The sequence below is a fragment of the Danio rerio genome, chromosome 18, assembly GCF_052040795.2.
Source record: "Danio rerio strain M-AB ecotype USA chromosome 18, GRCz13ab, whole genome shotgun sequence".
NCBI lineage: Eukaryota > Metazoa > Chordata > Actinopteri > Cypriniformes > Danionidae > Danio > Danio rerio.
In genome coordinates, this window is record NC_141038.1 from 4,231,225 (window position 1) to 4,257,364 (window position 26,140).

The 26,140-nt window shown below is 37.1% G+C and overlaps 1 protein-coding gene across 5 annotated transcripts in view; it reads right to left on the reverse strand.

The window, feature by feature from the left end:
* Window positions 1-5,563: 5,563 nt before the first annotated feature.
* The window catches only part of rsf1a (remodeling and spacing factor 1a), a 29,977-nt gene continuing 9,400 nt past the window's right edge, over window positions 5,564-26,140 (reverse strand). Inside the window, exons 4-18 of one of the 5 annotated variants that reach the window (XM_087292781.1) lie at window positions 24,738-24,943; window positions 22,713-22,834; window positions 21,091-22,550; window positions 20,787-21,008; window positions 19,173-19,277; window positions 18,864-18,943; window positions 18,705-18,759; window positions 18,112-18,215; window positions 14,950-15,017; window positions 14,663-14,849; window positions 14,036-14,280; window positions 12,019-12,201; window positions 10,402-11,320; window positions 9,424-9,612; window positions 5,564-9,248 (exon numbers count right to left, since the gene is read on the reverse strand). In XM_087292781.1, coding sequence (XP_087148907.1) covers window positions 10,908-11,320; window positions 12,019-12,201; window positions 14,036-14,280; window positions 14,663-14,849; window positions 14,950-15,017; window positions 18,112-18,215; window positions 18,705-18,759; window positions 18,864-18,943; window positions 19,173-19,277; window positions 20,787-21,008; window positions 21,091-22,550; window positions 22,713-22,834; window positions 24,738-24,943 — 3,450 coding nt within the window. In that variant the 3' untranslated portion in view covers window positions 5,564-9,248; window positions 9,424-9,612; window positions 10,402-10,907. Of the gene's footprint in view, window positions 9,249-9,423; window positions 9,613-9,807; window positions 11,321-11,576; window positions 12,506-12,550; window positions 13,407-13,600; window positions 14,281-14,662; window positions 14,850-14,949; window positions 15,018-18,111; window positions 18,216-18,704; window positions 18,760-18,863; window positions 18,944-19,172; window positions 19,278-20,786; window positions 21,009-21,090; window positions 22,551-22,712; window positions 22,835-24,737; window positions 24,944-26,140 lie in introns of those variants that run through there. The other 4 variants (XM_087292780.1, XM_087292779.1, XM_087292782.1 and 1 more) reach the window with 4 other exon arrangements.

A 26,140-nucleotide genomic window follows, 5' to 3' on the forward strand; every position in this document is an offset into this window, starting at 1 on the left:
AAATTTGAAACCTGCTCTACTATTTGTCCGTTTATGGTGACTGGTTTAAAGAGTTCAGTATCTACTCTTCTTGTTTGACTCCCCAGACATAACTCTTTTGTTTTCCCAATATTTAGGTGTAATGAACTTTTGCCAAACCAATCTGTAATACTATCAATATATCTAAAATATAAAGAGCTGTTTATTTCTTCCTGACAGGAAACCAATGCCAGATCATCAGCATATTTTATGAGTGTGGGATTGTCATCAGTATTGCACTGCAGTTCATTAATATATATAGAAAATAAAAGAGGTGATAATACACATCCCTGAGGTACCCCTATATTTAAAACAGAGCAGTCAGACATAGCATGGTTAACACAGTGCAGTTATGCAGTTTATTAATAAGGACAGTGCCAATTTTAATTATTTATAATTTCGGATTCAGCACATCGGCGTTAGCCATTAGCCTGTCATACTGAGCAGAGCAAAGATGGTTGACGTTCGGCCACAAGATAACGACACAGCCCACATAATAAGTCCTTAAGGGAGAAAACTCAGAGTGAATTTCAAACTACAGCTGATCAAATCATTAAATCAGGTAAGTGACTTTCTAAGTGGATCTTTCTCTTTTGTATGTTGTAGGGCTGTATTTATACAACCATAATCTGCCAGTGTTTGCTTTGATTTGGCTTTTTGTGTTAATTATCGTGCTCTGATTATAACAGGGAAATGCTGGGAAATCTCTGTAGACTGATGGCATTTCATGAAGTTCAGCCTTATAATCTTAAAATGTAAACAAAACCACCTGTTTTGTCATTACTTCAGACATTACACTAGAGAATCATTCAAGTGCTAGCTCTAAAGTGACATTGGTGAATTAGTAAAGGCTTCTGCTGTTCTGACGTCAGCTGCAGATGTGAATGAATGGCGGAAGAAAGTAGTTCCTCATTTAAAAGGGTTTTTAGACTCTCTGTGTTTGATTTTCTTTTTTATACACACAATTATGCTGTCAAACTGTTGTATAAACGCAATATCACATGTGTAGCAGTGCGATATGTCTATATATCGTCACTGGTGGGACACTAAGGCACTCCTGCGGTCTCAAGCCAATGCACGCCTCTCACAAGTGCCGTTATACAGCCATATCGCACTGCTACTCGTGTGATATTGCTCATCTATATATTTCTAAAAGTGATCAATGTATACACCCGTCAAAATTATCAGAACAAAACATATCTTTTAATATGTACAACAAATGACTACATATATAATGTGTATTTTGAGGGGCTTACATGCAAAGAATCCCCATACCTGTCATTTATAATTGTCAAAAATCAGAGACTGAATTAATAAATTATATGTATTTTGAGGCCTTAATGTACTCGACCTGACAAAAGTCTTGTCGCCTATCCAAGTTTTAGGAACAATAAATAATAACTGCACTTCTAGTTGATTATTTGTTATCAGAAGTGGCTTATATGAAAGGTAAAGGCCTCTAGATTACGCTTATTTTACCACAATAAAATATGATCATGCCTTGATTGTTAATTATTTCATTAGGACAGTAAGATCTGACTTTGCTTAGACAAAAGTCTCATCACTGAACAGAAATAATGTCCAGTATAGAATATAAAGTCATGAATGAATATTGTGTGTGACTCCATCATGAGCTTGGAGGACTGCATCCATACATCTCTGCACTGACTCAAATCACTGATTAATAAAGTCATCCGGAATGGCAGAGAAAGCGTTCCTGCAGGACTCCCAGAGTTCATCAAGACTCCTTGGATTCATCTTCAATGCCTCCTCCATCATCTTACCCCAGACATGCTCAATAACGTTCATCTCTGGTGACTGGGCTGGCCAATCCGGGAGCACCTTGATCTTCTTTGCTTTCAGGAGCTTTGATGTGGAGGCTGAAGTATGAGAAGGAGCGCTATCCTGCTGGAGAATTTGCCTCTCCTGTGGTTTCTAATGTAATGGGCAGCACAAATGTCTTGATACCTCAGGCTGATGATGTTGATCATCCACTCTGCAGATCTCTCACACACCCCTATACTGATTGTAACCCCAAACCATGATTTTTCCTACACCAAACTTGACTGATTTCTGAGAGAATCTTGGGTTCATTCTGGTTCCAGTAGGTCTTCTGCAGTATTGGTGATGATTGGGATGCAGTTCAACAGATGAAAAGTCCACCTTCTGCCACTTTTCCAAATAATCATCTAGAAGTCAAGTTATTATTTGTTGCCCTCACAACTGGGATTGACAAAGACTTGTGTCATGTAGTGTACTTGCAAAGATTCATTCCCTTGCTCAATGCATTTTTGCATATCTCTTATAATTAATGCATTTCAAGAGAAAACAAACAAAAATAAAGCCAAAATCATTAACAGCAACATTAATTTTATTTCTGTTCTGTGGATAATCTTCTTGAAATATGGAGACGTACATCTGGAAAGTAAGAGTGAAGTCAAACGAGAAGGAAAACACAGATTCCAGTAGTACACGGCTCGAAAACACATCCTGACTGAAAGCAAAGAAAGACCATCATCATCATTATTATTATCATAACAGTTTCTTTTATATCACTTTTCTTGAAGTGGGTGTTCATAAGACTGTAATAACACCTTTGTAATCATGATATGACATCATTAATATGAATGGGATTTTATGCATGCTTTTGACAACTCAAGTGTCATTCGCTCAGTTGTCTTTTTAAATGCAAAGGTGTCTTTGCTATGACAACTTGACATAAACACACCATAACCTGTCTTTGCCATGTGCAACATTACAAAGACACCTTGTCATAAATCTGTCACTGCTATGAGGCCATTATAACTGTCATCAATTTTATAACAGCGTCATTACCTCGACCTCAACTACAGTGGTGCAAATTGAACATGTCATAAAAAAGTCATTACATATTAATTAGGCTGCTATAAAATGATTGGACAGAAATTATAAGGGCCTCATGACAATCATGTTTATGACAGATGTATGACAGCTGTCATTAAGTTACATTAGCTTAGTAGTGTCGTTTTAAATGCAAAGCAGAGATTGTTTTTGATGTCTTTGCTATAACATCTTGACATAACACATCATAACATGTCTTTGTCATGCCAACTTGTCAGAAATCATGTTTATGACAGATTTATGACACGTTATGTTGTCTCTGTATTGTCAAGATGACATAGCAAAGACAGGTAATTGTGTATCCATTAATGTCAAGTTGACATAGCAGACAAGTTATGATGTATCTGTTTATGAAACGTTGACATAGCAAAGACGTTATGATGTATCCGTTTATGTCAAGCTGACATAGCAGAAACGTTATGATGTATCCGTTAATGTCATGTTGACATAGAAAAGACAGGTTATGATGTATCCGTTTATGTCAAGTTGACATAGCAAAGACACGTTATGATGTATCCGTTTATGTCAAGTTGACATAGCAAAGACACGTTATGATGTGTCTGTTTATGTCAAGCTGACATAGCAAAGACGGGTAATTGTGTATCCGTTAATGTCAAGTTGACATAGCAGACAAGTTATGATGTGTCTGTTTATGAAACGTTGACATAGCAAAGACAAGTTACAATGTACTCGTTTATGTCAAGTTGACATAGCAAAGACACGTTATGATGTATCCGTTTTTATGTCAAGCTGACATAGCAGAAACGTTATGATGTATCCGTTTATGTCATGTTGACATAGAAAAGACACGTTATGATGTATCCATTTTTATGTCAAGCTGACATAGCAGAAACGTTATGATGTATCCGTTTTTATGTCAAGTTGACATAGCAAAGACACGTTATGATGTATCCGTTTATGTCATGTTGACATAGCAAAGACACGTTATGATGTATCCGTTTTATGTCAAGTTGACATAGAAGACAAGTTATGATGTATCCATTTTATGTCAAGTTGACATAGCAAAGACACGTTATGATGTATCCGTTTATGTCAAGTTGACATAGCAAAGACATGTTATGATGTGTCTGTTTATGTCAAGCTGACATAGCAAAGACAGGTAATTGTGTATCCGTTAATGTCAAGTTGACATAGCAGACAAGTTATGATGTATCTGTTTATGAAACGTTGACATAGCAAAGACAAGTTACAATGTACTCGTTTATGTCAAGTTGACATAGCAAAGACACGTTATGATGTATCCGTTTTTATGTCAAGCTGACATAGCAGAAACGTTATGATGTATCCGTTTATGTCATGTTGACATAGAAAAGACAAGTTATGATGTATCCGTTTATGTCAAGCTGACATAGCAAAGACACATTATGATGTATCCGTTTATGTCATGTTGACATAGCAAAGACACGTTATGATGTATCCGTTTATGTCAAGTTGACATAGCAAAGACACGTTATGATGTGTCTGTTTATGTCAAGCTGACATAGCAAAGACAGGTAATTGTGTATCCGTTAATGTCAAGTTGACATAGCAGACAAGTTATGATGTATCTGTTTATGAAACGTTGACATAGCAAAGACAAGTTACAATGTACTCGTTTATGTCAAGTTGACATAGCAAAGACACGTTATGATGTATCCGTTTTTATGTCAAGCTGACATAGCAGAAACGTTATGATGTATCCGTTTATGTCATGTTGACATAGAAAAGACACGTTATGATGTATCCATTTTATGTCAAGTTGACATAGCAAAGACACGTTATGATGTATCCATTTTATGTCAAGTTTACATAGCAAAGACACGTTATGATATATCCGTTTATGTCAAGTTGACATAGCAAAGACACGTTATGATTTGTCTGTTTATGTCAAGCTGACAGCAGACAGGTAATTGTGTATCCGTTCATGTCATGTTGACATAGCAAAGACAAGTTACAATGTATTCGTTTACGCAAGTTGACATAGAAAAGACAAGTTATGATGTGTCTGTTTATGTCAAGCTAACATAGCAAAGACACGTTATGATGTTTTCATTTACATCGAATTGACATAGCAGACAAGTTACAATGTATTAGTTTATGTCAAGTTGACATACTGTAGCAAAGACAAGTTACGATGTATCTGTTTATGTCAAGCTGACATAGCAAAGACATCACAAACAATGTCACCATTGCATTTAAAATTACACAACTGAGCAAACGACACTTAATGAGTTGTCATAGGAACGCATAAAATCTCATTCATATCTATTACCTGTCATATCATGACTATAAAGGTGTCATTACAGTCTTATGAACACCCCTTTATTTAAAGTGCTACCATTGGTTTATTTATTTGTTTTATGATGGGGGTTTGGAATGATTTTCATAGTGTTTTAATTCAGTCAACCCTCCAGCATAAACAACAGCAGCCCGGAGTAAATCAATACTAAAAACTACTCCATTACAAGAGTGATCCAGACTGCCGTATCGTATCGGAGGTGCTTGAACGATAAGTGCATTCAGTTGATTCTCAGAAAGGGACTTAAAATGTCTCGTTAAACGTCTTTCAAGATACACAAAACCTCCTAATGTGAAAAAATAAGTCTATAATACAATGTTATTATTTCAGGACAGTTAGTTGTTTCAAATTAAAACAGCTAAACGATTATTCCCAAATCATCCTTTAATATGTTTCTTCATTTATATGGTCTACAGACTAGTTTAAGTTAAGGCTTAATTTAGCCAACAATCAAATTCTGCCATCGTTCTGTTTATCTATACAACTTAAGTGTAAATAGGGTGACCAGACGTCCCGCCTTATTTTTATAGCTGTGTGTTTTCACTTACTAGGAAAGATCATTCATTCAATTTCATTCAGCTTAGTCCCTTTATTCCTCAGGGGTCGCCACAGTGGAATGAACCGCCAACTATTCTGGCATATGTTTTGCACAGCGGATGCCCTTCCAGTTGCAACACAGTATTGGGAATCAAATATGTTCTATATTAAGACCACTGGAATATTTTAAGTTGCTCTGGATTTATTGATTTTATTAGCTTTGTTATTGAGTAAAATGTTAGTGTTTGTTTAATTTTCCATAATAAAAGTCATTTAGAGCATTTATTTTCCAGAAAATGCCAAGTTGTCAGACAAACAAATACTTTCTGAATTAAAACAACTTAAAATGTCAATTCTAATGGATTTGCAGCATGCTTTAGGTGTGTTATTGAAGTAAAATTGGTTTAATTTTCCATAATAAAAGTCATTTAAAGCATTTTTGGTAGAAAATCCCAATTCGCCAGTTAAACAAATACTTTCTAAAATAAAACCACCTACAAATGTCAAGTTCTAGTGGATTTGCAGCATTTTTTAGCTGTGTTATCTAAGTAAAATATTAATATTTGTTTAGTTTTCCATAATAAAAGTCATTTAGAGCATTTTATTTCTAGAAAATGACAATTGGCCAGAAATACTTTCTAAATTTAAACTACTTAAAAATGTCAAGTTCTAGTGGATTTGCAGCATGTTTACGTGTGTTTCTGAAGAAAATGTTAACGGTTAATTTTCCATAATAAAAGTCACTTCTAAAAGTGACTAAAAATAAAAGTTTACTTCTAGAAAATGACAATTGGCCAGACTAACAAATACTTTCTAAATTTGAACCACTTAAAAATGTCGAGTTCTAATGGATTTGCAGCATGCTTTAGGTGTTTTATCTAAGTAAATTTGGTTTCATTTTCCATAATAAAAGTAATTTAGAGCTTTTTTTCTAGAAAATCCCAATTTGTCAGACAAACAAATACTTTCTAAATTAAAACCACTTAAAAATGTCAAGTTCTAATGGATTAGCAGCATGTTTTAGTAGTGTTATTGAAGTAAAATTGGTTTAATTTTCCATAATAAAAGTCATTTAGAGCATTTTTTTGTAGAAAATCCCAATTCGCCAGTAAACAAATACTTTCTAAGATAAAACCACCTAAAATGCCAGTTTTCAGTGGATTCGCAGCATGTTTTACGTGTGTTATCTAAGTAAAATGTTAATATTTGTTTAGTTTTCCATAATAAAAGTCATTTAGAGCATTTCTAGAAAATGAAAATTGGCCAGAAATACTTTCTAAATTTAAACCACTTAAAAATGTCAAAATTTAGTTGATTTGCAGCATGTTTAGGTGTGTTTTTGAATAAAATGTTAACATTTCTTTAATTTTCCATAGTAAAAGTCATTTAAAGCATTTATTGTCCAAAAATGGCAAGTTGTCAGACAAACAAGTACTTTCTAAATTAAAACAACTATGAAATGTCAAGTACCAATGCATTTGCAGCATGCTTTAGGTGTTATTGAAGTAAAATTTGTTTGATTTTCCATAATAAAAGTCATTTAAAGCATTTATTTTCCAGAAAATGCCAAGTTGTCAGACAAACAAATACTTTTTAAATTAAAACCACCTATAAAAGTTAAATTCCAATGGATTTGCTGCATGTTATAGGTGTGTTTTTGAGTAAAATGTTAACATTTGTTAAATTTTCCATAATAAAAGTCAGTTAGAGCATTTATTTTCAAGAAAATGCCAATTTGCCAGACAAACAAATACTTTTTAAATTAAAACCACCTATAAAAGTTAAATTCCAATGGATTTGCAGCATGTTTTAGCTGTGTTTTTGAGTAAAATGTTAAAATGTGTTAAATTTTCCATAATAAAAGTCACTTAGAGCATAAGTTATTCTACCAAATCCTGATATCTTAACTCGTCCCGAGAGATCTGGCCACCCTATACGAGTGAACGATGTCAGAATGATAATTTCTGGATGTGCTACCCTATTTTAAAAGCCTTTTACTGAACAAATGCATTTAGGCAAGAGTCGGCATCATTTCCTTCATGTACAACAAAGAAGAAAACATTGACTAACACAGAGAACGCAAAAACCTCTAAAACACCAGTCTGAGAAATACACCAAAGCTCCGAATGCATGACGTCCAGAGTCTCTACGGGACGACAGAAGCAGCTGTACACAAAAACCCAAAAGTACTGGCCGAGAAAAGTGCTGAGGAATGGATTCGGGAGGGAGACCCTGTTGTAAATGCATGCGGCTGGAGGAGATGGAGTATTTTCGGACATCGGCACGGACAGCACTCATCATTGGTCCACTACATCCCAAAAAATATATATATAATAAAATCAGGGGTCTCATTTATAAACGTTTGCACAACACAAGGGTGGAAACACATGTATGTGACTTGATCTAGAAGCATCTTTATGTTGAACAAAATAAAAGATACTTTGAAGAATGCTGAAAACTGGTAACCATTGACATATATAGAAGGAAAATCAAGTATTATTGAAGTCAATGGTTTTCAGCATTCTTCAAAATATCTTATTTGTGCCCAAAACGGGAAAGAAACTCCTAATTTCCAATGCAAAAGTATAAATAATATATTATTATTATTCTGTTGAACACAAAAGAAGATATTTTGAAGAAAGCTGAAAACCGGTAACTATTGACTTCCATAGTAGGAAAAACACATGCTATTGAAATCAATGGTTTTCAGCATTCTTCAAAATATCTTCTTTTTTGCTCAACCGAGGAAATAAAGTCTTAATTTCCAACGCAAAAGTTGTGATCTATTAAAAATAATCTTGATGGGAGATGGAAGTAAACTAAAAGTAAACATTTAAAGGGATAGTTCACCCCAAATTTTACATTTAGTCAATTTTTATTCACCCTCAAGTGCAAAACGTAAAGTACAAACCTCTTTACTTATTCTGTTGAACACAAAAGAAGATATTTTGAAAAATGCTGAAAACCGGTAACCATTGACCTCCATAGTAGGAAAAACACATGAAGTCAATGGTTTTCAGCATTCTTCAAAATATCTTCTTTTGGGTTCAACAGAGGGAAAGCACTATTTAGTCAGTATTTATTCACCCTCAAGTTTTTAAAAACCTCTTTATTTCTTTTGTTAAACACAAAAGAAGATATTTTGAAGAATATTGAAAACCGGTAACCATTGACCTCCATGGTAGGAAAAAAAAAGTGAATGGTTTTCAGCATTCTTCAAAATATCTACTTTGTGTTTAACAGTGGGGAAAAACTATTTAGTCAATATTTATTAACCCTAAAGCTTTTAAAAAACCTCTTTAACATATTTGCTTTGCTCTGTTGAAACAAAAGTAGATATTTTGAAGAATGCTAAAAAAAAAGGTAACCATTTTCAGCATTCTTCAAAATATCTTCTCGTGTTCAACTGAGCAAAAGAAAAAACAATTATGTATTTATTCACCCTTAAGTGCTTATAAACCTCATTGTTTCTTCTGTTAAACACAAAAGAAGATATTTTGAAGAATGCTGAAAACTGGTAACCATCACTTAAAAAGTGAATGGTTTTCAGCATTTTTCAAAATGTCTTCTCGTGTTAAACAGAGCAAAAAAATAAATAAAAATTGTATTTTTTCACCCTCTAGTGCTTAAAAATCACCTTGTTTCTTCTGTTGAACACAAAAGTAGATATTTTGAAGAATGCTGAAAACTGATAACCATTGACTTCCACAGTAAGAAAAAAACTCAAGCATTTTCAGCATTCTTCAAAATATCTTCTCTTGTGTTCAACCGAAAGAAAATACCATTTAGTTGGTATTTATTCACCCTCACGCTTTTAAAAACATCTTTAACATCTTTATTTTTTCTGTTGAACACAAAAGAAGATATTTTAAAGAATGCTGAAAACCGGTAACCATTGACTTCCATAGTAAGAAAAAAACTCAAGCATTTTCAGCATTCTTCAAAATATCTTCTCTTGTGTTCAACCGAAAGAAAATACTATTTAGTTATATTTATTCACCCTCAAGTGCTTATAAACCTCTTTATTTCTTCTGTTGAACACAAAAGAAGATATTTTGAAGAATGCTGAAAACCGGTAACCATTGACTCCCATAGTAAGAAAAAAACTCAAGCATTTTCAGCATTCTTCAAAATATCTTCTCGTGTTCAACACAGAGAAAATACTATTTAGTTGGTATTTATTCACCCTCACGTTTTTAAAAACATCTTTAACATCTTTATTTTTTCTGTTGAACACAAAAGAAGATATTTTAAAGAATGCTGAAAACTGGTAACTATTGACTTCCATAGTAGGAAAACACATGCTATTAAAGTCAATGCTTTTCAGAATTCTTCAAAATATCTTCTTTTGTGGTCAACAGAGGGAAAAAAACTTATTTAGTCAGTATTTATTCATGCTCAAGTTTTTAAAAACATATTTAAAACCTTATTTTTTGCTCCGTTGAACACAAAAGAAGATAATTTGAAGACTGCTGAAAACCGGTAACCATTGACTTCCACAGTAGGAAAAACACATGAAGTCAATTGTTTTCAGCATTCTTCAAAATATCTTCTATTGTGTTCAACAGAGTGGAAAAACTATTTAGTCAATATTTATTCACCATTAAGTGCTTATAAACCTCATTGTTTCTTCTGTTGAACAGAAAACAAGATATTTTGAAGAATGCTGAAAACCGGTAACCATTGACTTCCACAGTAGGTAAAAAGGTCAATGGTTTTCAGCATTCAAAAAACAAACTCCTGAATGTTTGGAAAAAGTCAATGGTGAGTAAACAATGTCAAAACTTTCATTTTTGGGTGAACTATCCCTTTAATTTTAATACTGATTTAATTGAATCACTAAACACACTAATGCTGGGATCCACACCTCTCCATCATGTTGTCCCAACACAAGTCGATTAAGTGACCTTCAATGTTTTTACAAATGTAACATAAAACAATATGGAATTGTGATGTTTCAGCTCAGCCTTAATGAGTAGTTTAAACAAGCAGCGACAATATACTTTTGGAGTGTACGAGCCATAATCATTAATACACCAAGTTAAATCTATTCTGCCCTTTGTACGCAAAAATAGGTTTTTAAATGAGACCCCTGGAGACTTACGGTGGCCGATGAGGGACATTCCTGTGAAAGTGGCTGAGAAAAATAAACGTATTTGAGCTACTGAGCACATCATGACAACTGTTCACTGTCGAAAACAAAGTTAACAAGGTCCGTGACTCCCGTGAACTCTTCCTCATCCTCTTCATCATCATCATCCTCCTCCTCCTCCTCCTCCTGCTGAGCTGCAACCAAACCATTGTGCCTAATGTGCTTCCACCTCACATTTCCTCGTGTGTCTTCCTCTTCCTCCTCGTCTGTTTCAATGCGGTTGGATCTTTTGCGCATCGGTCGCTCTTCATCCTCGGACTCCTCTGTTTCTCCTCCGTCCTCTTCCTCGTCTTCACTGGAGCTCCTCTGCGGCCTCTGTTTTATTAGTTTGTGCCTGTGTTTGGAGTCTTCGCCCGCAGGCGTGCACTTCTTCTGTACGCGATCTGATCTCTGAAGGACCACCTTTGGCTTAAAGTCTTTAGAGAGCGCAGATTCTGGAAATATGGGACGAGATCACAACTATTTACTTCTCTAGTGGCTCTTTTAGAGTCAGGACATGCATACGGGGAAATGAAATTGACCCTTGTGCACTGTTCATATTGCCCACCCTTTTGTATGTTCAGGATGAACACATAAACTGCATTAAACTGCTGTAAAAATGCATCAGATTAATATTTATTTTTACTTTTTTTTGCATAAATCTGTTAAACAACCTCAGTTCTGATCAAATCTACTAAGCTGTTTAGAAAATCTGCAGGATTTTAACTTTTTAATTGCCAAATTCATCAATTATGTGACTGATTTGGTGAAAAAAAGCACACAAATGACAGATTTTTAATAGAAAAAGTAAATGTATGGATGTGCAGCTGACAAATCTGCAGCAACTGCGTGATGCTATCATGTCAATATGGAGCAAAATCCAGAATATTTCCAGTATCTTGTATGCCAAGAAGGATCAGGGCAGTTCTGAAGGCAAAAGGGGCTCCAACCTAGTACTAGTAAGGTGTACCTAATAAAGTGGCCAGTAATTGTGTATCTCATATATGCAAATTATGTCACTGTTTTGGTGTGCACTAGCTATCCTAAAAACTAACAACAGACATCCTTACATCCAACAACACTGATACTAAAATCTACAAAACTGTATTTTAATTTCATGGGGCCTTTAACACAAGAGTGTGTTTGCGCTCACCTTCACTGTTGGAGCTGGACAGCCGTCGCCGGTGAGCATGAGACGAGTGTTTCTGATCCGACGGCTTCTGTGAGCCTTCAGACTCTGACGTCTCGTAGTAGTTGACCTGAGAGTTGTGACTCCGCCGCGGACGTCGTCTGTTCACATCCACTTCAGTGTCACTGCAGTCAGAGCCTTCTGTTTCTGCCAGATTAAAACCAGCCGTAAAAAAGTTCATTCAATGACACTAAGGCTCTGAGTAAGCCACTTAACTACAATAATGGACAAAGTACACAAATTAGGCACTTGAGTAAAAGTACAGATACCCTAATAGACTGCAGCAGAGTCCAAGTACTTTGTTAAAGTACTTATCTATAGTTCAAGAAAGTTGAATTACCAACACTTGTGATACTCTAGTAACCACACTGAAAATTCAAGTGTAAACACCCATACAGACACATTCAGATCAGTTAGTAAAAATCTGTAAATCATTTACTGGACACTCACTCTAAATGGTTAATTTGAATCAGTGAGTCATTTACTGGACACTCACTCTAAATGGTTAATTTGAATCAGTGAGTCATTTACTGGAAGCTCACACTGAATGGTTTATTTGCATCAGCGAATCATCTACTGGAGACTCACTCGAATGAATCAAATTGAATCAGTAAATCTTTTACTGGAAGCTCACTCTGAATGGATCATTTGAATTAGCGAGTCATTTGCTGGAGACTCACTCCGAATGGGTAATTTGAATCAGTGAAATATTTACTGGAGACTCGCCCTAAATGGTTCATTTGAATTAGTGGATAATTTACTGGACACTCGATCAGAATTATTCATTTTAATCAGCGAGTCATTTACAAAACTCACTCTGAATGGATCATTTGAATCGGTGAAACTTTACTGAAACCTCAATCTGATTTAATCATTTGAATCAGCTAATCATTTACTGGAGACTCACTGAATGGATCATTTGAATCAGTGTTTCACTCTGAATGGATCTGAATCAGTGAATCAGTTACTGAATAAGATGACTCTGAATGAGTCATTTGAATTATAACAAATCATTTACTGGAGAATCACTCTGAATGAATCAATTGAATCAGTGAATAATTTACTGGAGACTCACTCTGAATGAATCAAATGAATCAGTGAATAATTTACTGGAGACTCACTCTGAATGAATCAATTGAATCAGTGAATAATTTACTGGAGACTCACTCTGAATGAATCAATTGAATCAGTGAATAATTTACTGGAGACTCACTCTGAATGAATCAATTGAATCAGTGAATAATTTACTGGAGACTCACTCTGAATGAATCAATTGAATCAGTGAATAATTTACTGGAGACTCACTCTGAATGAATCAATTGAATCAGTGAATAATTTACTGGAGACTCACTCTAAATCACAGGTGTTAAACTCAGTTCCAAAAGGGTCGCAGCTCTGCACAGTTTAGTTCCAACCCTAATTAAACACACCTGATCAAACTAATTGAGTCCTTCAGGCTTGTTTGAAACCTACAAGTAAGTGTGTTGGAGTAGGGTTGGAACTAAACTGTTCAGGGCTTCGGCCCTCTAGGAATTGAGTTTGACACCCCTGCTTTAAATGAATCAATTGAATCAGTGAATAATTTACTGGAGACTCACTCTAAATGGATCAATTGAATCAGTAAATCATCTACTGGATAATTTGAATCAGTGAATAGTTTACTGGAACCTAACACTGAATGAATCATTTGAATCAGTAAAGCTCTAAGAGCTGTGCCAAAAATGCACAAAGGTGTTCTCGGAGCTATGAGTACAGTTGAACTATTAAAAGTCACATGGAATGTTTTTGGTTTCTTTTCTGGACTTCAAATGTCTCGTGACCCTTGTTGTCTAGGGTCAGACAGCTCTTGGATTTATTCTAACACATCTTCATTTGTTTTCTGAAGATGAACGAAGCTCATTTTGGGGTGAACTAACCCCTTAAACAGCTTTAAAGCAGAATTAATTATTTTATATAAACCAAATATAAAACTCAAACAAACCCATGTCCTCCTCCTCCTCCTCCTCCTCAGAGTCTAGCAGGTCTTCCTCTGAGGATCCTCTTCGTCGGGCTGCAGGTCTGCGTTTGCTCCGTCTGCTTCTCCGGGTTTGTGCGGGTTTTCCCGTTCTCCGAGACGCTGGTTTGTTTTCAGCTTCACTTTCACCACTGCCCCATTCACTGCCCTCATAAGAGCCCACATCACCATCAGACGCACCATCACCCGAAACCACAAAGTCCTCCTCCATGCTGGAAAAAAAATGAAAAGGAATATATTTAGCAAGGATGCGAGAATTAGTGTATCGTTAAAATGTAGACAGGGGTGGCCCTCTGGCTCAGTGGTTAGCACTTTCTGTGTGGAGTTTGCATGCTCTCCCCATGTTGGCGTGGGTTTCCTCCGGGTGCTCCGGTTTCCCACACAGTCCAAACACGTGGTATGGGTGAATTGAACAAACTAAATTGGCTGTAGTGTATGTGTATGGGTATTTCCCAGTTCTGGGTTTCAGTTGGAAGGGCATCCGCTGCGTACAACATTCACTGGATAAGTTGGCGGTTCATTCCACTGTGGCTACCACTGATGGATAAAGGAACTAAGCCGAAGGAAAATTAATGAACGAAAAACATGCTCAACCTTTCACTGAGCTGAAACTCGTCCTCGCTCTCCTCTTCGTCCACCGTACTGTCACTGTCCAGATCATTGAGCCGCCGACGTTTTTTCTTGCGTGGAGCCACAGGTTTGACCGGCCGCCGACTCTCTCTGTTCACTGCGCTTTTCTGCTGCGTCACGACATTCGCCACCGGTTTACCACCACCAGCAGCTGAAGCACAAACACACCGTCACCACATTCAACCTGCAACTACACACATACTATAAGACATACAGTAAACATATATTACAACATGTCTTATGCAACACACCTCCTCCTTCTGAATCCTGCAGGTCTTCCTCTATCGCTTCATCAATGGCTTCATCAAAATCATCAAATCTGGTCGATGGTACAGAAAATGAACAGTTAGTCAGTTTATTTCTGGCAGACAGGGGAGTCAAACTCATTATTTTTTTTACTGAGGGCCACTTCGTCATTATGGCTGGCGGTTATTATGCCTCAATGAGCCGGTTATTATATACATTTATTTAACAAGAGATATTTATATCTCGAATCTGATTGGCTGATAGCCGTGCAATATTCTGCAATATCAGAACTCCTACAGCCTCTTCACCCTTCAGTATTAAGCCTGGTTTATACTTCTGCGTCAAGTGACCGGCGTAACCCACGGCGCATGTAACGCGCGTAGCTGTGCATTTATACTACTGCGCGCTGTCTCTGTTGGTCTGCATTAACACTTCCGAAACGCTAGTGGGCAGTGAGGTGTAAATGTGTCTCTGTGTCGAGTTTCTTCGCCTGTGTTTTGTTCTTTCTAAACGCTTCCTGAATGTACAAGTGGCTCAAACTCGCTCATTTTGCGGCAGGAACCGGCAGACGTGCAACAACTTTAACTATGAGGTAAACACAAAACAAAACTTTCTATCTGAAGCTCCTTCACGCGACTCCACACTTGTAAACAATCGCTCTATTGGGCTCGCGCCGCTTGTGCGGCTCTCGCTCCCGCCCTGACTCGTCACCGCTACCAAGCCGACCAATCACAGAGCTTGCGCTATGCGTCGTTGCGACGTGTAGTTACATTTTCTGAGAGGTGCACGTCAGCGACGCCGACGGCCTCGCATAGGGCTATGCGTCAATGCGTAGGCTGCGTCGTAGCATACGCGTGCGCTTGACGCAGAAGTATCAATCAGCCTTACTCCGTCCACATAGAGTGACAGCCGATCAATAAACTCACCACAGTCTGACAAATATTGCAGCTGTTGGACAACATAATGTACTTTTCAGGCTTTTTTAGGCAAGAATGTAGTTGATTAGATTGGAAATATGCCGTTTATTTATAAGGATAGTGCCTATTTAAAATATTTATAATTTAGGAGATTCAGCGCATCAGCAGTTGCCATTGAATAAAGATGGTTGACTTTCCCCAACAAGATGGGAAAAGAGAAAGCATAATAAAACCTTGGAGGAGGAAAACTTAGCGTAATTTTTTAACTACAGCTGATCAAATCATTATAAAACAGGTAAGTGACTTTCTAAATCGATCTCTTTCTTTTCTATGTTGTAGTGCTGTATTTATACCATAGTAATCTGCTAGTGTTTGCTTTGCTTTGGCTTTTCTGGGTTAATTATTGTGATTGCAACAGAGAAATACTGGGGAATCTCTGTAGACTGATGGCATTTCAAGACGTTCAGCCTTATAATCTTAAAATGTAAAACCACCAGTTTTGTCATCACTTTAGACATTACGCTAGAGAATCATTCAATTACTAGCTCTAAAGTGATCTTTGTGAAGTAGGAGCGGTTTCTGTTGTTCTGACGTCAGCTGCAGATGTAAATTAACGGCGGAAGAAAGTAGTTCCTCGTATAAAAAGACTTTTTAGACTCTCTGTGTTTAATTTTCTTTTTTATTTACACGTTTATGCCGTCAAACTGTTGTATAAATTGATTTATTTTATTTTTACCATGATGACAGTACATAATATTTGACTAGATACTTTTCAAGATACTAGTATTCAGCTAAGATTGACATTTAAAGGCTTAACTAGGTTAATTAGGCAAGTAAGTGTACATAAGCAAGTCATTGTATAACAAGGGTTTGTTCTCTAGACAATTGCTTAAGGGGGCTAATATTTTTTACCTTAAAAATTAAAATAGTTTTAAAACATGACGTGTGTGTGTGTGTGTATATTATAGTATATAGTATATTTCTTTTATGTTTATAATGTAACTAAATGATACAAGATCATCAAAAACTAAAGTAATTATTAATAATAAAAATAATAGTAAATAATAATCATTAATTAATAATAGTAACTTTGTGATAATAATAATGAATATAGGATTAGTAATAATAATAACTAGATAGTAAAGTTCATCCAGACAAACTTTGAGGCTGGCTTGACAAAGCCTGGATATAATTAACTTACCATGAATTAGCTTTTATTTTGTTTTAGTTTTAATTTGATTTGATTCTAGCATGGATTAGCATGTTAATAACATGATTCTAGCATGGATTAGCATGTTGTTAACATGATTCTAGCATGGATTAGCATGTTGTTAACATGATTCTAGCATGGATTAGCATGTTATTAGCATGATTCTAGCATGGATTAGCATGATTGTAGTACAAATTAGCATGTTGTTAGCATGATTTTAGCATGAATTAACATGTTATCATGATTCTAGTATAAGCATGTTATTAGCATGATTCTAGTACAAATTAGCATGCTATTAGTACGATTCTAGTATGAATTAGCATGTTATTAACAAAATTCTAGTATGAATTAGCATGTTATTAGCATGATTCTAGCATGGATTAGCATGTAATTAGCATGATTTTAGTACAAATCATCATGTTATAAGCATGATTCTAGCATGAATTAGCATGCTATTAGCATGTTTCTAGCATGCATTAGCATGTTTGTAGCATGGGTTAGCATGTTATTAGCATGATTCTAGCATGAATGTGCATGTTATTAGCATCATTCTAACATGAATTAGCATGTTAATAACATGATTCTAGCATGGATTAGCATGTTGTTAACATGATTCTAGCATGAATTAGCATGTTATTAGCATGATTGTAGCATAGATTAGCATGTAATTAGCATGATTCTAGTACAAAACATCATGTTATAAGCATGATTCTACCATGAATTAACATGCTATGAGCATGTTTCTAGCATGTATTAGCATGTTTGTAGCATGGGTTAGCATGTTATTAGCATGATTCTAGCATGAATGTGCATGTTATTAGCATCATTCTAACATGAATAAGCATGTTAATAACATGATTCTAGCATGAATTAGCATGTTATTAGCATGATTCTAGCATGGATTAGCATGTTATTAGCATGATACTAGTACAGAATGTTACAGTATGCATTACTTTTTGTAAACTTTTCTTTATTAGTTCAACTGTTAGACATTAACAAAGAAATCCTCATTGTAAATTGTTCCCAGAATTATTGATTACCTATAACTGATGGATTTCCTCGTTCTAGTCGATCGCCGTCCCAGATTTTTACTCTTCTTTGGGTCTTTTTTCTTCTCTATCAAGCTATCCTCCCCATCACCATCCTGGCATGAAGAAGAAGCACACATTTAAAACCAACTAGTTAATAATAGTTGCAGCTAAATAGATTTTAAAAAGCATATTTCCCTGTTAATTGAGATCTGGCTTAGCATACATGCCATAATTTACTATACTATAGTATAGCACATGGTAAAACGGAGGATGATACAGTATATTCTTCACATTGTTACAGGAAATGAAAAAAGTATGGGACATTATAAAAACATAAAAATAATAATTATATAAATAATAATAATAAAATAATGATAATAATAATACCAACAACAACAATAATAATAATAATAATAATAATAATAATTATTATTATTATTATTATTATTATAAAATAAACAAAATAACAATATAATTTAAAAAATATATATATATATAAAATAAAAAAAGAAAAGAAATTGAAATAAATAAAATTAAATAACGCTAAATAAATATAAATAAATTAAAAAACAAAACAAAACACAAACCCATGGCATACTCACTGGGCCAGGTATAATGTTCTCCACGCTGATGCCCACATATACTAACCGCTCACGTCTGTAAGAGAGAATACAACGACCAAAAGTCTGAATCTCATGCAACCAATCATTATCCATAATATGTGCATGCACGTGTGTGTGTGTGTGTGTGTGAATCTGTACCTGCGTTCAGCTCTTTCCTTCTTTTTCAAAGCAGTGTCCAGATTCTGAAGCTGCTCCTCCAGCCTCTCACAGAGAAGCTTCTGTAAACGACAACACACACACATTAATACAGTGCGCGCGCATACACACACACACACACATACATACACATACACACACACACACACACACACACACACACACGCACACGCACACGCATACGCACACACACACGCACACGCACACGCACACACACACACACACACACACACACACACACACACACACGCACACACACACACACACACACACAGAAGCTGAATTGCATACGTGCTGGCAGGGCGGACAGAACCATTCTCCATCAGGAATAATCATCAGCGGAGGCCTCAGACAGGCCGTATGATAGCCACTGTCACACAGGTCACACAGCAGGATCTGACACAGACATACACAAGAAAACAGATGAATCCTGTTTCATTAGAATATATAAAAAAACATTAATTACTCAATCAACAGTTTCTTTAAAGGGCACCTACAGTATGATGCAAAATCAACTTTTGGAAGCTGTTAGACAGAACTGTGTGTAGGTATATTGTGTCCACAGCTATTTTGGAGGGATATAAACACAACAAGTCTCTTTTTTTAAATGTGCTGACAATAAAATTGGATCCATATCCCGGTGTTTTTGAGGCCCACCACAACGTGGCATAAGTGCGCGCTATTCCCCACCCACCGAATTGATTGACAGAACATTAACATGTCTCCAAAGTAACACGTACATATGTCCAAAGAACAGAAATGGCAAAGAAACAATGATTAAAAGATCTGTTTAACTTTCTGTGATCAGCTGCACTGCAAGAATAAGCTTTATAAGTTTAAGATGTTTGTAAAACAGAGCATGTTGGTACTAAAGAAAGACAGTAAAATCACGATGTATTTCAAAAGCGCTGGAATCACCACAGCCGCAAAGCGTCAGTACAACTACATACGAGGATACAAACTCTTATATATTATTTGTACAGCAAGCAATTTGACCGTTTTATTTCCATTTGATATTTTAGTAATTTCCCTTATGCCTAGTTCAGACTGCGTGATTTTAGCCCCGATTTTGGCTCGCCGACAGGTTTTGAGAAATCGCCGACAAATGCCTGAAATCACAGGAAAATCGCTGCTCGTACACGTGAGTGACAATCACACAGTATGAACTATCAAAGACGCGATCTGAGAGAATCGCAGATGAGTCGCCGATGCCTGAGAGATATTTGGCGTGCTGAATATCTGGAGTTGTCTGCGATTGAAATCATGCTGTGTGAATTGAGTTTTGACTGAAAATAACATCAGCGATCGCCTACAGCCAATGAGAGAGCGGCTTTCACTTGTGTGTGCGTGTGTGTGTATACCTGCTGCAGGCCAGCGGGAGGCTGGGGGAGAAGTTAAAAGCGCTCATTTTCGGTTTATTTGGACCCACGAAATGGAGGAAAAACTAATGGAGGTTTGACAGGACTCAGGAGCAACCGTGTCTGTTTGACGTTTCATACAGAAAGAAATTAGTTTATTATCAACGGTTAGGAGAAATGGCTGATTCCCTTTAAACCCAGGTGAGCAAACATGTACATGTTCAACCCCATTAAAGGCTTCTTTCTCATTATGTAGTTAATAACAAAAGATATACGACGTGTTTTTGGCTGTGAGACGTAGTTTGGATGAAGTTGTCGGCGATTCTTCCTATAGTAAAGTCATGCAATGTGAAAGCCCCTGTCACCGATCCATATTGCAGTGTAAACAAAGCAAAAACATGCAGTCTGAACTCGGCATTACAGGCAAATTAATTGGTCCAAAAACCTTACTTCCGCATCTCAGCATAAGCTCAACATTAATACTTATTCACATGTCTGCACCACTCATGTTGTCACCATTGGTTGCGCTTGATGGACGATCACTCACCAGTTCTGGGTGGTTGGCGAGGCCACAGTGTTTACAAGCATCTTCAGGTGGAAACTCATTGGATTGTTCTGATTCGGCCTCACTGTTGTGGTCTCCTTTCTCCGATTTATTATCGTCATTTTCAGCTTTGTCATCGACTGCTTCCTCCTCCTGAGCTACTTTAGATTTGCAATTCTTCATACGAATTCTCGACCACCGAGTGCGCCTGTGTCTTCGTTTCCCCTAAAAAAGTCAACAAACACGTTGGTTAATAAAAGCATCCTGTAAAATGCATTGGACTGGATGTCAAACACTTTTAAGGTACCTTAAGAGGCTTAGGAGATTCCACTTTCTTGGAAAGCACTTTTGCTTTTTCGTTGTCTACGTGCTCATCTTCATCCTGAGCCGCTGAAAGTTTTCTGTCTTGTTTCCCATCCCGACTATTAGCCACTTTAGGGCTTGGCTTGGAAATTCTGGCAGATCTCCGTAAGGATCTCCGATTGCCAGTTTCTGACTCCTCGATCTCCTTATGCTGAAGCTCTGGCGTTCGTCTATGAAGTGGGATCTTAATCTTCAAGCGAATCCCTTCCTTCTGAAGCTCTGACGATACTTCTTCATCATTGTTGCGTCCGTTTTTTTCACCTTCTCCAGTCTTCCTCTTTAAAACTTCCCCAATGTTTGAGGAGAGCTTCATTTTTTGGCTGTCTTCTCTCACTTGCAGCTTGGATTTGGTCTTTTGTGACCTCCTCTTTCTTGTGCCTTTCGGTCCTTTGCTTTTACCCTCATCCTGAACCACAACATCAGCTTCCTCTCCTATTGTCTTGGTGTTTTTGAGTTCTTTGTTGTCACTTTTTTCAATGGTTTCCTCAACTGAAGTGGTCTGCATCTCTGTTGTAGACTCCTCAACCACTTTTGCAGACACATCAAGCATCTTATTGCAACCGTCTTTTGACAAATCTTCAGGTATACTACAAGTAAGAGGACCGTCTTCTTTAACCATTGTATTCCCAACAAGCACAGACTGTCTTACACTATCTGTGCCTGCAACTTCAGTCAAGACATTCCCATTCCCATGATGACCATTTGAGGAACTATCGTTTTCATCCAAAGGCCTCTTTCGTTCAATGGGACCCTTGATAACTCCAACACCAATGTATTGGTTAATATCAAGCTTCCCAATTGGCTCCTGTGGAACAGTGATGATTCCCATTGATCCTTTATCCCCATCACCAGGGTACTGTCCTTTGATTTGCTCCTCCTTCAATGGCAAAACAGCAGGATTGCGAACGATTATCCCTCCGGTGCTGATGCTACCATTGCTGCTAAGGTTGTTATTATTGTGATTAATATTACTGTAGTGATTGGTAACGTCGTATCCTCCACTTCTTTTCAACTCCCTCTTCTTAAGTGGTATTTTAGCTTGTTGGTCACTCTTTATAGTTCTGGCCAAGTTCTCAAACAACGTCTCTTTCTTGTCTTCATTCGTCTCCGGTTTTATCGCTGGTTCTTGTTTGATGGAAGCGGGAGGCATTACGACTGAAATGGCATTCCAGGGTTTGGGACAATCTTTTGGTTCTTGTTTGACAAGAGTTTTAATTGTACTGACTCTGTTGTCGATTACCACTCTGGGGTTGAGATTTTGAGTTAATTTCTCTGATTTAACAAGATCCATTGGTGTTTCTTTTTTAATTTCTTTAGATATCGAATCAATTTTATTGGAACGTATAGTGCTATTGGTAAAGTCTACTTGTCCTGGTATGTGATTCTTCAAATCCCCAACCTCACCTTAAAAACAAGACAAGGTAGAACTACGTGAGAAACAATTAAGATTTAGCATCTAATAATTTTCTACTAGTTTTAAATGACAACTAGTCCGTATTTTGTTGAAAACATGCACCTGTTAATATCTCTAGCACTTAAAGGAAGTAATCTTCCAAAGATTTTTACCTTTAACACCTTCTGTCTCCATATTTGGGCTGGTGGGAGCGTCTTGCTTGTCTTGGTCAGTCACAGCAGGCTCAATCTTCGCTTTAAGTTGTTCTAATGTATCTGCAAGGTCATTCCTATTCCTGTTTTAAGTCAAATGCATTTCTTAAACCAAACGAGGGATATAAACTGGCGTAAACAGTAATAAGATTAGCTATATTGATAACTTTCCATGGAGTTTCTTATTCGGACAGAATTAGAATGATTACTAAAACCTTACGATAATATTGTCTTTGGTGTGGATGTGCCGTAATATGTTCTTGTAGCTTGTATACTAGTGTCACCCCTCCAGCTTGACTTGCACCATCTACCTCATCAAGCAGGATTCTACAGCATCTAGGGTTAGTTGCTTATGCATCTCTTGAGGCATAGGTTGTTATTGCAGAGTCCCTACTAGTTAGGTTCTTTTGCACTTGCCAGGCATACACACTTACATCCGGGTCACGGCACCAATGCCACCTCTCTGGTTCTACCTAGACTGCACAGAGTAGGATTTGAACTATCTATATCAGTAAATGTTGGATGTCAGCTAACAATATTAGGATCCATTTTGAACTCAGAGAGTGAGGTTTGTTTGCACAGCTCCTAAAAGCTGGGCTTTGTTCAACTCACCAGGACTAAACTCTCACATCCGGGTCACGGCACCAAAGTAACTCCTCTGGTTCTACCTTGACTGCACATAGTAGGATTTAAACTATCCACTTCAGTAATCGAGGCAGACAAGCTAACAATATTAGGATGCTTTTTGAGATCTGAAAAGTGAGGTTTTTTGGCACAGCTCCTACTAGTTGTGCTGTGTTACACTCACCAGCACTAAAATCTCACATCCGGGTCACGGCACCAACGCAATTTCTTTTGTTCTACCTTGACTGCACAGATTAGGATATAAACTATCCACTTCAGTGAAAGATGGAGTTGAGTTAACAATTTTAGGATTGTTTTTGAGGCCAGGGGAGTGAGGTTCACCTGCACAGCTCTTACTAACTGGCTTTTAATTATCTTATACCACTAAACCTCACTCATATATCAAGATAATGGAACCAATTTAACCTCACCAGTTATACTCACACTGAACCAAGGATGTGATGAACTGCAACAATATAAGAGCAAGCTAAGAAGGATATACTTGTTAGTATGTTTCTTGAGACTAGGGGGCTGAGTTTTACATGCATAGCTTCTACTAACTGGCCTTTGTTAAATTCACCCTCTGAATCTCGCTCACATCAGGGTCATGATTCTCCTCACAGTGGACAAAGCGATTAAAGTTGCTTTCTTGGTCATCATGCTAGCAAGAATGCTAAAGACGGTAGCATCTATTTCACCTCAGGAGACCACATGGAGTGACGGTTACTTGCACAGCTCCTACTAGCTAGCCTCTGTTACACTTGTCTGGCCTAAACATCACTCCTATCTGGGTCACGGCACCAACTGGAAATCCAGAGTGGGATTTAAACAGCCATCTTTAGCAAAAGATGCACACAATCAAAGAAGTGTCATGAATTGGTACATCTCTTGAGGACAGGGGAGTGAGATTTACTAGCATAACTCCCAGTAGCTGGCCTCTGTTAAACTCGCCCCCTAACCTCACTTGTATCCGGGTCACGGCACCAATATAAATACAATGCTTTAACATTCAATCTGACATCTTTGCAATAGGATGTGGGCATGGATTCCACTAATCAAGAAGCATTTCTAGTAGAAAATATATTTTGTTTTCAGAAATAATAAGCGAGTTTTTCCTTAAATGAGGCATTATACTAATAGGGTACGTAAAATATTCTTGTTTTCAGCATGAAATAAGTTTATTTAACTTATCTCACTGACACATAATTTAGCTTGTTTTAAGGAAAAACTCAATTAATGTTGATTTATTGTTAACAAATACTGTTAAAATGCAGACTTTAAATGTGCAAATCATCTTCATTTCAATCAGAGTTTATAATTCCTAATAACTAAATTCTGCTTTTGTCCCCACATTTTGCTCACCTCGCAATTAACTTCCAGGAGGACCCATCCAAATCATCCTGCTCCTCAGAATAAACACGTATGTTCTGTTCTTGATCTAACTGGAACCAGTACAGAAGACCTTCCTTGTCTCTACCGATGGGCTGCAGGCGCATCGTGTCCGGATCTTCCTCATTGATTAACGTCTTAAACTTAAGATTGTCGTCAAACTGGCACTCACACAAGTACTGTTAGGGAAATAAACAATAAGGGTGAATCTCACAATCACATTTTTGGCCTGAAATAAATAACAAAAATAAATATGTTTTTGATTTGGGGTCAAACTTGACAAGTTCAAGCCATGAATCATCATTAAAATTTTTATAGACAATTTCAATGTGGTGATGTCATTAGCCCATGAACATTTCCTGCTTGTAATCAAACTATTTCATAAGTGTAAAAGGGTGCTTTCACATCTGTAGTTTGCTTCATTTGGTCCGGACCAAGGGTAATAAATGATACAATGTTGCATCTTCTGCCGTCTTTGGGTCGTTTTCACACCACACTGCTGGCTTTGATCCGAACCAGTTGAAACGAACCAAAATGCAGTCATCTGACAAAATCCACATCTCTCATTGGCCAGATGTTGTTGAACATATTTCCTAAACTGCTTATTGATTGGTCAGAATTCACGTGCAGGAAAATGCCAATGAACTCCCGCAGGTAAACAAAACCTTTTACTCTGGAGGGACGTAACTCTGGCTGATTGTATCCCTGCTTTAGATAAACTATACATTACGAAAATGAAGCGCGGCCGCGGCTGGAAAACAGTGTTTAATGCATCACTCGTCACTTCAGGAGGAGCCGTGAATTAATTTAGCTAAACTGCGACATGGTCATCTTGCGGAAATATTACCAACGATCCATCAGGTAATGTTTTCCTCTCTCTCTCTCTCTCTGTTGGTAAAGCGCTGTCAAGAAATATTTTTCCTCCATATCCCATAATGCACTGCGCATTGGCCTAGGCAGCTGAATTAGTCCAAAACGCGCAGTACTTTTTGCGGTTGGACCTGTTTTAGTACTGATCATATTCTCACCACCAATGAACCGCTCCAGGGTTCATTTGAAAGTGTACCGAGACCACCTCTTCAAGCAGGTCTCGGTACGCTTATTTGGTCCGCTTTTGGTGCGCACTCGAGTACGATTGCTGCATTCTCACCTGCCCAAACGAACCGCACCAAAAGGGGGAAACGAACTCTAGTGCGATTCAATCGAACTAAATAAGGCAGGTGTGAAAGCACCCCAAGAGGTAATTCAATCATAAATTAATTTTAAAACAGCTATCATAACATTATTTATTAATATGTGGCTCTTTTTTATTTCTCGTAAGCTGTTGAAATACATTGGGACCATTGTTTTTGTTTACATCCCTCCCCTGTAAAGTA